This window comes from Lagenorhynchus albirostris, chromosome 11 (genome assembly GCF_949774975.1).
Source record: "Lagenorhynchus albirostris chromosome 11, mLagAlb1.1, whole genome shotgun sequence".
NCBI classification, from domain to species: Eukaryota; Metazoa; Chordata; class Mammalia; order Artiodactyla; family Delphinidae; genus Lagenorhynchus; species Lagenorhynchus albirostris.
Genome location: NC_083105.1, coordinates 93,129,399 through 93,143,951, shown reverse-complemented (window position 1 = coordinate 93,143,951; position 14,553 = coordinate 93,129,399). Strand labels below are relative to the sequence as shown.

Here is a 14,553-nt window from a genome sequence, read left to right as displayed (position 1 = left end):
TAGTGTGTATAAGAAAGTCATGGCAAATTGAAGCTTAATTATTTAATGAGTTTATACATTTTACCTTTATGTCAGATCTTGGAGATTGGAGACCATCCCTCCCACCCAGTGGTTAAATGCAGAAAGATGAATATTAAACCATCCCTATTGTATACTTTGAAAATTCAGAGTTCGGTTTATTTTTGGTTACTTTTAGACTTTTATTTGAGTGTATGCTGTTAGAGTAGGTTTAGTGATAGATTTAATTTCTTAGCTGGTAACTGAACTTTCATTTTCTGTCCCCTGACCCAAAGGAGATTTTGTGTATTGTAAGTTGAAGTATGGTTTCTTCATTGGTTCTTAAACGGTTCTCTGTTCTGTTTATATGGTAGTAGAATCTGTTACATGTCATATTTGCTGTTGTTCATCTGTTGAGGTATTACTTTCTTCAGATTCTTTATTCTTGAATAATTTTTAATGTTTTCAGAACACAGGATTATAAGTCTGACTTTTCCCTCTAAGTACTAACATTTATGTGCTGTACTAGTAGGAAAACATAAACCTCTATTATTTCAGACACTTTAGCAAATTTGTTTTAAATATAGCAGTTATGGATATGAGCAGCAGCAAAAAATAATGAAAGGTATCTGAAAACAAATGGAAAAGCGATTTCAGGTTTACAAAGATAGATGAAAGACCTGAAAAACGATTGCAGATATTCCTTAGTAGGCCTGAGGACGCTGTCATATTGTTGCTTAATAATGTATAATACCTGATACTCATTAAATGTTTACAATCATAGTCTGTTTAAGAAGTCTAGGAAAATAAAGGTTTCTCTTTGGGAACATTCAAACAACACCAGAGGAGGTACACGTATTAGTTACCTTCCATGTATTCTCCATACCATATACTCTCCTCTACTACTGTTCCATCTTTCCTCTCTTTCAGTGCCATTCTTCAAGTTATGTTAACAAAGCTAGCACAGTTTCATCTTCTGCTGTTTACTCTTTAACTTAATTGAATTGTGATTTCCACGTTCCCAGCCTCTTTCTTAATTGTTCTCAGTGGAGTGACATTGATGCTCATGTTGTTAAATCCAGGGGCATCCTTTATTTGTCTTTATTCTCTCATATTTAGATGACCTCTTAATAACAGTTCCTCCCTATTGAGATTCTCCTTAGCTTTCAGTCTACTGCAGTCTCTATTTTCTTCCCTTTTGGCCCTTCTCATTTTGTTTCTTATGTAGAAATGAGAGGGAGAGCTCTTTTCTACTCGGCTTTTAAAATTTTTTAAACATTGTTTTTTCTTAATATTTTTGAGGAGAAAAATCTGTTTCAAAGTAAATAAGATTTTACCCTAAGCTCTGACATAATTTCCTTCCAAATATTATTTCAGATTTTAAAAATATCTGGTTGTTTTTCCCTTTCATTGGATCCTTAAGATAAATTAGATGAACGTAAATGCTAATGAGGATAATTGCATGGGAATAGAATTTAAGGTTTCTGTCTAATTTTGCGTTAGGTTAATAGTGGTAGAATTGCCATGATGTACATAATTAAAATTTATTGATATTTTGTTTTCACTATTTAATGTGTTCAGCTAAAATTCTTTATTATCTCAGCCCAGTTATATTCAACTGTGTCTTACGTACTTGGATTTTCTTTATGGAATCTTGTATTCCTGTACATTGTTGTAGAAGTTGCAGATTTTTCTTTTCAGAGTTGAGTGAGATCAAAGATGAAGCAAGTTTTGGAAAGGGGAGTGTGGGAGGAAGATCAGTTTCAAATGACGATTGTTGCCTGAGTTAGATATATGTCTGGATTTTAGAGCAGAGGCTTGGACTGTCTAGAAAAAATTAGGGGTAGATACCATATAGACATTAGTCGAAGTTGAGTGACGAGGTGAAATCACCTCAGAGTGAGTATAATTCAGTGAGAGGAGATCCGAGAACTGAGGTCTTTGGCAGTCCTGTATTTAGAGGTTGAAGATATGAGGAAGAACCAGCAAAGGAGACCAAGAAAAAACTTCAGCTAGAAAGAAAATTAGGAGATTTTGTTGTCTTAGAAGTCAAGTAAAGAATGTTTTGAGGAGGAAGGAGTAACTCTATTTGTGTATCAAATGCAGGTGTTTGTTCAGTTAAGATGGAAGAGAAATATTTAATGACCTGGAGATCATTTATGACCTTGACAGGGGGCAGTGCAGTTGAAAGCCTAGTTGATAATTGAGTTTCAGAGAGAAGGGGACGAGAAGAATTGGAGATAATAAAATGTAACTTACCCCCCCAATTTTGCTTTAAAAGGGAGCACAGAAACTTACTGTGGAAGATACTATTTAGAGATTTGTATTAGTTAAATAAAGCTTTTAAAAATTTTCTGGAAAAGTCACATTGCCAGTAGTGCCCCATTTTTCTGATTCCTCTTGTGAGGCTGAGAATCTTACATTTGTATTCCTTATCTATAAATTGCTTCTTCCTCTTCTTTGCCCATTTTTTCTGATGGATATATTGTCTTCAGTTAGTCTGTAGGAATTTTTTGTTTTAAGTATTCTCGTAGAGCCATTAATCTAAGACAGGGGATTGGCAAACTGTGACCTATAGGCCTTAACTGTTTTTGGTCAATAAAGGTTTGTTGGAACATAGCCACATCTATTTGTTTACATATTACATATTGTTTATCATCAATTCCCACCATAAGGACAGAATTGAGTAGTGTGTCAGAGACCATAGAGCCTACAAGATCGAAAATACTTCGTTTTGGCCATTTACAGAAAATGTTTGCCAACCCCTGATCCAGGGCAACCGTTTTTTCTGTATTTTCTTGGAATAAAGTTCGATGTAATTCTGAAAATGGGAAACCAACCCCTAATGTAAATTCTGTCTTCTAATCCTCTACAATACAGTTTTTCCACTTTCATTTAATGAATTTTATTAAAGATAACAGTCATTAGAAAGATATTAAATATCTACTTTGTCTCAGCTCTTCCCCAAAGTTTTTAGGGTTACCAAAATTACAAGGTTTGGTACCTGCTCTTAAGGAGCTTACTGTCTAGTCTGGTTGAAAGGAAAGAATACCACAGATAGAACTGTTTGTGAATGTATGCCAACATATGAGGCTATACTCAAGATGGGAGGAATTATAGCAGAAACTGAATGAAGACAGATTCTAAAAAAGACAGTCTTAACCCAAGTATTTGGATGAGTTTTAGGAGTCCCAGAAACTACTTGAAATTATATATATATATAAACACTGTGTACCTGAGCCTCTGATTATTATTCTGAGTTGATGGAGGTTCACTTAGATTCTCTACAGGCTTTGTGAACAACAACAACAAAAAAAATTAAAGAAATATAGGGCCTTACTCCCTTCTGTAGACTCTGTTAGTACCATTTTTTTAAATCCCAACTTCTTTATTATATAAAACTCGAGGCTAAATTTTAATTCTGTTTGTCTATTTCAAACTCCTAGTAAGTGTTTTAAGTATTGAGAATCCAGTCATATCTTCATATCTGGAAAACGGGAATTTGATGATAAGAGGAGTTGTTTGAATAAAATGAAGGAATTGGGAGCTAAGCTTGACATGTCTGTGGGCGGAGAGGGATCTAACATATGCATAAAAGAGGCAGACCAAACCAGGCCAGTTTGCTTTGCTGTTTTCTGATCTGGCTTGAAGTAACCCTGATTGGAGCCAGGGCTAATTTTGTTCTTTGGGTGGAAGAATGGTTTGCTAAATAAAGACTAAGTAAACCTTCATCTTAAGCAACCCAATTTCTCTGTGTTTCTGGAAACTAGGAAACTATAGGAGTCACCATCCTCAGTATTAAAGGCAGGAAAACTTGGAAAAGTATATATAGGAAAAAATGCTATGTAATGAGTGTGCAGTCTACAGGGGAGCAAAACAAACTTTCATTTCATTGAACTGGTGTTGAGGGATGAGATCTTAAAAAAATTTCTTAATGAGCATAGGGTGGTAAATGGAAAGTTAATTTTTTAATATTCATTTATGTTAAAGTTTAAAAATAGTCTCAGTAATCTCTATATGTACTGTGTAAACGTCCTTTTGTATTACTGTGTTCACGTTTTACAGCTTTATTGTTTATCTTAATGTGAAAAACATTGTAACAGGTTCATCAATGATCCTAGTCTCTGCCTATTTTCACCTAAAAATTCTTTTAAGTTTTTTTAACCTTGGCTTCTACCATCAGGGCTGTTGAAATTAAAACCCTGGTGTTTGGAGCAGAGATGCCATATCAAAATCTTTATATAGTTCTATATACCCATGATTGTTTATTTAATTGTGGTTGTAGAATATGATGAAATACGGCATGCTTTATTGAAGCTGCAGGGGAGCCACTTGCAGGGATGTAGGGGGGAAAAATAGAAACCCAAACATGTTAGTGACTTGTTCTTCTCCCCTAAATGATTAAGTTAGTTGAGGAGCTATAGATTGATTGACCAAAGACCATTTACGGTGCCTCTGGGATTTTATTTGTTGTAACAATGCAACTGTATGGCTATTTTTAGCAATATTTTTTGGTAGCACTCTTCAGTTGTTAGATTTTATGTGCCTTTTGTGAAAATTACTTAACATTTCTGAACGTTACTTTCCTCATCTATATATATGATGGCAAAAATACTGTTTATAGTGTAGGATTTTTTGGGGGATATGAACTAATAAATGTCAAGCACCGAGCTAAGTTAGTTGTTGGCACTGGTATCAAAGTAGCTATTACTTTTAAGTAAAACTTTTATTATCTTTAAGATAGCTTTTCCCTATCCGTAACCGTTAAAATAACCTAATGATTCAACCTGTCTGGTCAAAATATTAGGTGTTCTGAGTTCACCAGTAATTTATAATTTTTTTTTGTAATTGCCACAACCACTGTTTTAGTTTTAATAATTGAATGTAAAGGAGTCTGAATGCTTTATAGTAGTTGTTTTCACATTTTATTAATCTATTGATGACAGTAAATTACTAAGATTCTTTGTTTTAAAATCTATATTATTTAATTTTTTTCCATGTTAAGAGTTTATTGTGAACTTGCAGAAACATTTAAAACTAGACTTGTCCACTTATTTCCACCAGTTCATGCTCCCTTTTTATTCCTAATATTTTACATTTTGAGACTCTGATTTCCTAAAATATTATCAACTGGATAATTACACCAAAAGTATAAATTATAATGAACTGTTACAAATTCTGATGGAAGAAAATTTCCTTTTCTATTTTTGTTACAGAAGAAGTAGAAAGTAATGAAAAGGGCAGCAAACCTGAGGAAGAAGAGCAAGTGATACATGAAGATGAAAGACCTGAGAAAAGTAAGCATGTACAAACAAACCTGAAATAGTTTTAAAAATTGTTTCTGCTTTTAAGGCTGTGGAAAATACTTTTCTGTCCATGAGATGCTTGTAAAATTTTTCAGTTTAAGTAAGCCACAGTTAAATCGTTTTGTTGATGGCTAACCCAAGGATCTTTGAAAGAATTAATTATTTCATGTATTTTATTGTTTATTTATTTCCATTGCTCCATAGAAAGATTTAAGCTTACTATTTAGTAAGGTGCTATCTGAATGTCTTGAGAGAAATTGTTTTAGATTTGCTTTTAGAGCATTGGACCATAGGAATTTTGTCTGGGATGATATAGGCAAATGGAAGTATGTGTCTCAATCTCTACTTAAAGTTCTTAAGCTGTAAGAGAAGGGGAAACGATGTTACTGAATGTCATTAGGTTGGGTTCTGTAGCTCTCCCTGTCATACTGCTCTCCATCTGTGACTATGTAAGTTATTATTTTTTAAAACTTTCAATACTACTACTACTTAATAATAATAAAAGCAACTGTGTTGATAACACTTTATGTACCAGACACAGTTCTAAATTTTTTCCATCTTCTTTTTTTTAACTTTTTATTTTATATTGGAGAATTTATTAACAATGTCATGGTAGTTTCAGGTGTACAGCAAAGTGATTCAGTTATACATATACACGTATCAATTCTTTTGCAAATTTTTTTCCCATTTAGATTGTTACATAATATTGAGCAGAGTTCCCTGTGTTATACAGTAGGTCCTTGTTGGCTATCCATTTTAATTATAGCAGTGTGTACATGTCAATCCCACACTCCCTAACTATCCCTTCCCTTCATGCTTCCCCCACCCCCTGGTAACAATAAGTTCATTCTCTAAGAATGTGAGTCTGTTTCTGTTTTGTAAATAAGTTCATTTGTGTCATTTCTTTTTAGATTATGTATATAAGTGATATCGTACGATACTTCTCTTTCTCTGTTGTGACTTACTTCACTCAGTATGACCATCTCTAGGTCCACCCATGTTGCTGCAAATGGCGTTATTTCATTCTTTTTAATGGCTGAGTAATATTCCATTGTATATATGTACTGCAGCTTAATTATCCATTCCTCTGTCGATAGAAATTTAGGTGGCTTCCATGTCTTGGCTATTGTAAACAGTGCTGCAGTGAACATTGGGGTACATGTATCCTTTTGGACTATGTTTTTCTCCAGATATATGCCCAGGAGTGGGATTGAAGGATCATATGGTGGCCCTAGTTTTAGTTTTCTGATGAAACTCCATACTGTTCTCCATAGTGGCTGTACCAATTTACATTCCCACGAACAGTGTAGCAGGGTTCCCTTCTCTGCACACCCTCTCCAGCATTTGTTGTTTGTGGATTTTTTTGGTGATAGCCATTTTGACTGGTGTGAGGTGATATCTCATTGTAGTTTTGATTTACATTTCTCTAATAATTAGCAGTGTTGAACATCTTTTCATGTGCTTCTTGGCCGTCTGTATGTCTTCTTTGGAGAAATGTCTATTTAGGTCTCCTGCCCATTTTTTGATTGGGTTGTTTGTTTTGATGATGTTAAGCCACATGAGCTGTTTGTATATTTTGGAGACTAATCCCTTGTCAGTCACATCATTTGCAAATATTTTCTCCCCATCTATGGGTTGTCTTCTCATTGTGTTTATGGTTTCCTTTGCTGTGCAAAAGCTTTTGAGTTTAATTAGGTCCCATTTGTTTATTTTTGGTTTTATTTCCATTACTCTGGGAGACAGATTGAAAAAGATATTGCTATGATTTACGTCAGAGTGTTCTGCCTATGTTCTCCTCTAGGAGTTTTATAGTGTCTGGTCTCACATTTAGGTCTTTAATCCATTTTGAGCTTATTTTTGTGTATGGTGTTAAAGAATGTTCTAATTTCATATTTTTACATGCAGCTGTCCAGTTTTCCTAGCACTTGAAGAGACTATCTTTCCTCCGTTATATAGTCTTACCTCCTTTGTCATAGATTAATTGACCATAGGTGTGTGGGTTTATTTCTGGACTTTCTATTCTGTTCCATTGATCTATGTTTCTGTTTTTGTGCCAGTACCATACTGTTTTGATTGCTATAGCTTTGTAGTGTAGCCTGAAGTCAGGGAGCCTGATTCCTCCAGCTCTGTTTTTCTTTGTCAAGATTGCTTTGGCTATTGGGGTCTTTTGTGTCTCCATACAAAGTTTAAGATTTTTTTGTTCTAGTTCTGTGAAAAATGTCATTGGTAATTTGATAGGGATTGCACTGAATCTCTAGATTGCCTTGGGTACTATAGTCATTTTGACAGTATTGACTCTTCCAATCCAAGAACACGGTATATCTTCCCATCTGTTTGTGTCGTCTTCGATTTCTTTCATCAGCATCTTACAGTTTTTGGAGTACAGGTCTTTTGTCTCCTTAGATAGGTTTATTCCTAGGTATTTCATTCTTTTTGATGTGATGGTAAATGGGATTGTTTCTTGAATTTCTCTTTCTGTCTTTTGTTGTTAGTGTATAGAAGTGCAACAGATTTCTGTGTATTAATTTTGTAAACTGCAACTTTACCAAATTCATTGATGAGTTCTAACAGCTTTCTGGTAGCATCTTTGGGATTTTCTATGTATAGTGTCATCTGCAAACAGTGGCAGTTTAACTACTTCTTTTCCAATTTGGATTCCTTTTATTTCTTTTTCTTCTCTGATTGCTGCGGCTAGGACTTCCAAAACTATGTTGAATAAAAGTGGTGAGAGTGGACATCCTTGTCTTGTTCCTGATCTTAGAGGAAATACTTTTAGCTTTTCACTGTCGGGTAAGATGTTAGCTGTAGGTTTGTCGTATATGGCCTTTATTATGTTGAGGTATATTCCCTGTATGCCCACTTTCTGGACAGTTTTTTTTTTTTTTTTTGCGGTACGCGGGCCTCTCACCCCTGTGGCCTCTCCCGCTGCGGAGCGCAGGCCCAGCAGCCACGGCCCACGGGCCCAGCTGCTCCGTGGCATATGGGATCCTCCCAGACCGGGGCACGAACCCGTATCCCCTGCATCGGCAGGCGGACTCCCAACCACTGCTCCACCAGGGAAGCCCTGGAGAGTTTTTATCATAAATAGGTGCTGAATTTTGTCAAAAGCTTTTTCTGCATCTATTGAGATGATCATATGGCTTTTATTCTTCAGTTTGTTGATGTGGTGTATCACACTGATTGATTTGCGGATATTGAAAAATCCTTGCATCCTTGGATAAACCCCACTTGATCGTGGTTTATGGTCCTTTTAATGTATTGTTGGATTCTGATTGCTAGTATTTGGTTTAGGATTTTTGCATCTATATTCATCAGTGATATTGACCTGTAATTTTCTTTTCTTGTGGTATCTTTGTCTGGTTTTGGTATCAGGGTGATGGTGGCCTCATAGTATGAGTTTGGGAGTTCTCGTTCCTCTGCAATTTTTTGGAACATTTTCAGAAGGGTAGCGGTTAGCTCTTCTCTAAATGTTTGATGGAATTCGCCTGTGAAGCCATCAGTTCCTGGACTTTGGTTTGTTGGGAGTTTTTAAATCACAGTTTCAGTTTCAGTGCTTGTGATTGGTCTGTCCGTATTTTCTGGTTCTTCCTGGTTCAGTCTTGGGAGACTGTATCTTTCTAAGAATTTGTGCATTTCTTCCAGGTTGTCCATTTTATTGGCATACAGTTGCTTGTAGTAGTCTCTTATGATCCTTTGTATTCCTGTGGTGTCAGTCGTAACTTTTCCTTTTTCATTTCTAATTTTATTAATTTGAGTGATCTCTCTTTTTTCTTAATGAGTCTGGCTAAAGGTTTATCAATTTTGTTTATCTTTTCAAAGAACCAGCTTTTAGTTTCATTTATCTTTGCTTGTCTCTATATTTCTGCTCTGATCATTATGATTTCTTTTCTTCTACTAACTTTAGGTTTTGTTTGTTCTTTGGTTGCTTTAGGTGTAGGGTTAGGTGGTTTATTTGAGATTTTTCTTGTTTCCTGAGGTAAGATTATATTTCTGTAAACTTCCCTCTTAGAAATGCCTTTGCCATATTGCACAGGTTTGGGGTCATCGTGCTTTCATTTTCACTTGTCTCTAGGTACTTCTTGATTTCCTCTCTGATTTCTTCAGTGATCCAGTGGTTGTTTAGTAGCATATTGTTTAGCCTCCACACGCTTATGTTTTATACAGTTTTTTTCTTGTAGTTTATTTCTAATCTCATAGCATTGTCATCAGAAAAGATGCTTGATATGATTTCAATTTTCTTAAATTTACTGAGGCTCCCTTTGTGGCTCAGCGTGTGGTCAATGTTCCATGTGCACTTGAGAATGTGTATTCTGCTGCTTTGGGATGGAAAACTCTATAAATATCAGTTAAGTCCATCTGGTCTAATGTGCCTTTTAAGGCCTGTGTTTCCTTATTGATTTTCTGCCTGGATGATCTGTCCATTGATGAAACTGAGGTGTTAAAATTCCCCAGTATTATTGTGCTACTGTTGATTTCTCCCTTTATAGCTGTTAGTATTTGCCTTATATATTGAGGTGCTCCTATGTTGGGTGCATATATATGTACAATTGGTATGTCTTCTTAGATTGATCCCTTGATCATTATGTAGTGTCCTTCTTTGTCTCTTATAGCAGTCTTTGTTTTAAAGTTTGTTTTGTCTGAAATTAGTATTGCTACTCCAGCTTTCTTTCGATTTCCATTTGCATGGAATGCTTTCTTCCATCCTCTTACTTTCAGTCTGTATGTGTCACTAGGTCTGAAGTGGGTCTCTTGTAGACAGCATATATACAGATCTTGTTTTTGTATCCATTCAGCCAGTCTGTGTCTTTTGGTTGGACCATTTAATCCATTTACATTTAAGGTAATTCTCAATATGTGTGTTCCTATTACCATTTTCTTAATTGTTTTGGGTTTGTTTTTGTAGGTCTTTTTTCTTCCCTTCCTCTTTTGTTCTCTTCTCTTGTGGTTTGATGACCATCCTTTGTGTTGTGTATGGGTTGCTTTTTCTTTTTTGAGTGCGTACCTATTGTAGTTTTTAGGTTTGCTGTTCCCATGAGGTTTTGATATAGTAGTCTCTATATGTAGAAGGTTGTTTTATGTTGCTGGTCTCTTACCCACCTAGAGGAGTTCTCTTAGCTTTTGCCTTTCTGTAAAGCTTTTGATTTCTCTGTCAAATCTGAATGAGATCCTTGCTGGGTAGAGTATTCTTGATTGTAGATTCTTCCCTTTCATCACTTTAAATATATCGTGTCACTCACTTCTGGCCTGCAGAGTTTCTGCTGTGAAATCAGCTGATAACCTTATGGGAGTTCCCTTGCATGTTACTTGTTGTTTTTCCCTTGTTACTTTTAATATTTTTCCTTTGTCTTTAATTTTTTCCAATTCGATTACTATGTGTCTTGGTGTGTTCCTCTTTGGGTTTATCCTGCCTTGGACTCTCTGTGCTTCTTGGACTTGGGTGACTGTTTACCATGTTAGGGGAAGTTTTCAATTATAATCTCTTCATATATTTTCTCAGGTCCTTTCTGTCTCTCTTCTCCTCTTGGAATCCCTATAATGAGAATGTTGGTGCATTTAATGTTGTCCTAGAGGTCTCTTAGATTGTCTTCATTTCTCTTTATTATGTTCCACGGCAGTGATTTCCACCATTCTGTCTTCCAGGTTACTTATCTGTTCTTCTGCCTTAGTTATTCTGCTTTGATTCCTTCTAGTGTATTTTTCATTTCAGTTATTGTATTGTTCATCTCTGTTTCTTCTTTAGTTCTTATAGGTCTCTGTTAAACATTTCTTGCATCTTCTCAATCCTTGCCTCCATTCTCTTCCTGAAGTCCTTGATCATCTTCACTATCATTATTCTGAATTCTTTTTCCAGAAGGTTGCCTATCTCCACTTCAGTTAGTTGTTTTTCTGGGGTTTTATCTTGTTCCTTCATCTGGGACATAATCCTCTGCCGTTTCATTTTGTCTACCTCTCTGTGATTGTGGTTTTCATTCCACAGGCTGCAGGACTGTAGTTCTTCTTGCTTCTGCTGTCTGCCTTCTGGTAGATGAGGCTATCTAAGAGGCTTGTGCAGGCTTCCTGATGGGAGGGGCTGGTGGTGGGTAGGGCTGGGTTGTGTCTCTCTGGTGGGCAGAGTTCAGTAAAACTTTAATCTGCTTGTCTGCTGATGGGTGGGGCTGTGTTCCTTTCCTTTTCGTTGTTTGGCCTGAGGTGACCCAGCACTCGAGCCTACAGGCAGTTTGGTGGGGCTAATGGTGCCTCTGGGAGGGCTCATGCCAATGAGTGCTTCCCAAAACTGCTGTCTTTGGGACAGCAGTGTCTTTGTCCCTGCAGTGAGCCACTGCCACTCCCCACCTCTGCAGGAGACCCTCCAGTGCTAGCAGGCAGGTCTGGCCCAGTCTCCTGTGGGATCACTGCTCTTTTCTCTTGGGTCCTGATGTGCACAAGACCCTAAGAGTGCAGTTTCTGGTTCCCCCAGTCCTGTGGAGGTCCTGCAATTAAATCCTGCTGGCCCTCAAAGCCAGACCCTCTGGGGCCTCCTCTTCCCGTTGCCAGACCCCCAGGTTGGGAAGCTTGACATGGGGCTCAGAACTTTCACTCCAGTGGGAGAACTGTGGTATGATTGTTCTTCAGTGTGTGGGTCACCCACCTGGTGGGTATGGGACTTGATTCTATCACGATTGTGCCCCTCCTATTGTCTCGCCATGGCTTCCCCTTTGTCTTTGGATGTAGGGTATCTTTTTTTGGTAGGTTCAAGTGTTTCTTTGTCAATGGTTGCTCTGCAGTTGTGATTCCAGTGTTCTTGTAAGAAGGGATGAGCGTACCTACTTCTACTCTGCCATCTTGACCTTATCTCTCTGTGACTATGTAAGTTTTGATACAAGGGAAATCGTAGAATAGAATTGGATTTTAATAATAGGCTCATAGATAGTGTGGAGATTTTAATATTTTAATATTTCCCTGTTTCTATATTGAAAAAGAAACCATATAAAATATGTTATGATCTCATGAGTGTTACCAATATTTGAAACAAATTTTCTAAGTGAAGGTCTTTGAATGTTTGTTCTTTACCAAATTTACCTTTATAATGACATTAATTTTATTATTTTTATATATTTGAAATTTATTAGGATATGTTAAGAATAACTAATACTATTTTCCTAAGGCTGGTGATTAAGAAAGAATTTTTCCTAAACTTACTGAGGAAGAAAATTTACTGAGGATGAAGAATTAAATAATTAAAGCTATGCACAGTTAGTAGAAGCATGTGATGTGAGAATAAATACTGAGAAATCTGTGACTTGTGAATGAATACTGTATTTTGTCAGAGAATTCATATACACTAGAGAATTTACTGAAAGGAATGAATTTGAGATGATTTCTTCTCATCCCATATTGTTAGTTGAGCTTCCATCTTAATACGAAGATTTCAAGGAAAAAATGTTCTTTGTTCATGTTGTTTGTACATTTACTTATTTAGTGTTCGGAGGTTCTTATTTAGCATATTGAAAATCATTTCAAGTTTAAGGTAAAAGCTATCTATTTACTTTTCTGATCACAAAAACAATTCATAAAATAATTTATTGAGAGTGCTATTTTGATAGCTAGAAATAATATCTTCCTGAGGATGGAAAGAGGCATTAAGGTCTACGTATAATAAAAACAGCTGACTGGTCATTATGCTTTTTCTTCTCAGGTGAATTTTTTAGAAGAAAACGTTCTAAGTCAGAGGACATGGACAATGTACAGTCCAAACGACGTCGATATATGGAAGAAGAATATGAGGCAGAGTTTCAAGTAAAGATTACAGCCAAAGGAGATATAAACCAGAAGCTACAAAAGGTGTTAGAGATTATAAGTTAAAACCATATTAAACAAAAAACACCACCATCTTTATTCTATTAGATTTTTGACATGACTCTGTATTTTACTGAAATATTCAGCTTTTTCATAGAAAGAAAGAACTTGAAGAAATTGGTTAAGCTTATGACCCTTAATAATTTAATTCTAAAATTCCTTATGACTCTTTTGAAGCTAAATAGTTTTTTTGTTTTGTTTTGTTTTTTCAGATATGGTAGTAATTTTAAAAATGGGAGAGAAATTATGGCTTCTTTTCTTTTCTTTTCTTTTCTTTTTTTGTGGTACGCAGGCCTCCCACTGCTGTGGCCTCTTCCGTTGCGGAGCACAGGCTCCGGACGCACAGGCTCAGCGACCATGGCTCACGGGCCCAGCTGCTTTGCGGCATGTGGGATCTTCCCGGAGCGGGTCACGAACCCGTGTCCCCTGCATCGGCAGGCAGACTCTCAACCACTGCGCCACCAGGGAAGCCCATGGCTTCTTTTCTTATTTGCTTTAGTAACAAAACTGAATACCAGTTTTCAGCTTTTATTTTTTCTTCTATATTGAACTTTATTCTAATGGAAACATTAGAGTCTTAGTGTTAACATTTTAGTTTTTGTAAGTTTTGTCATAAGCTGGTTTCATGGCTATAAGTCCCTATGTTCTAAAATCTTTGTTATGTACCTTAGGCTTAGTATTAAAAATCGTATGGACAAGGCTTTCGAATGACTAGGGAAAGGGAATATTTAAAGTACAGACTTTGGGAACTTCCCCCTATATGTGTTAGACTAGAGATAGAAATAATGAAAATATAAAGTATTTAATATATGTTTTAAGATGTGTTCACAAATATTGATGACAAATGCCTTTTTAAGAGAAGAATAGAAGACTCAGGTGAAAATTTTTCAAGCTCTTATAGATTTAATGGTGAAATTATAAATACTCTAGGCCAGTGTTCCTCTACTCAGATAAAGTATAAATATCCCCATTAGAGAAAGGAACAGAGAGGCAGTACAAAAGTGGCTTTTTTTTCCTCCCAGTGTCTTTTTTCTTTTAACCATATGGTGATAATAATGCTTGTTTAGTCTTTCTTATAGAGCTATTAGAAATATGAAGATAGCTATGAGAAAGCATTTTGAAATATACTTCTGTGTGTACTGAGGGTTTACTCCTCTAGAGCAGTGTAATTTGGGGATGGTCTGTGGGCTGCACTGTGTGTCCTGTTTGTTATGGGTCCATAATGAGATAAATATGGAAATTGTGAGCAGGCATTTAGAAATGTTTTATAGGAATTTCATAGTGCAGTGACATTCTTAGTGTCTCACAAAAATATCATCTGTAACAGATTAGAAAATTTAAAATCTGCTCCTTACCTTCAACTGGTTTCTTTTAAATCACAGTAGAGGGTGTGGGAAGAAAATATTAAAACTTC

General features: G+C 36.1%; 1 protein-coding gene across 2 annotated transcripts in view; it reads left to right on the top strand.

Annotated features, from left to right (window-relative positions):
• ATF7IP (activating transcription factor 7 interacting protein) overlaps positions 1–14,553 on the top strand; it is a 126,490-nt gene that overhangs the window by 53,594 nt on the left and 58,343 nt on the right. For both annotated transcript variants that reach the window (XM_060166835.1, XM_060166836.1), the window contains exons 3-4: positions 5,214–5,294; positions 12,979–13,124. In XM_060166835.1, coding sequence (XP_060022818.1) covers positions 5,214–5,294; positions 12,979–13,124 — 227 coding nt within the window. The remainder of the gene's footprint in view (positions 1–5,213; positions 5,295–12,978; positions 13,125–14,553) is intronic.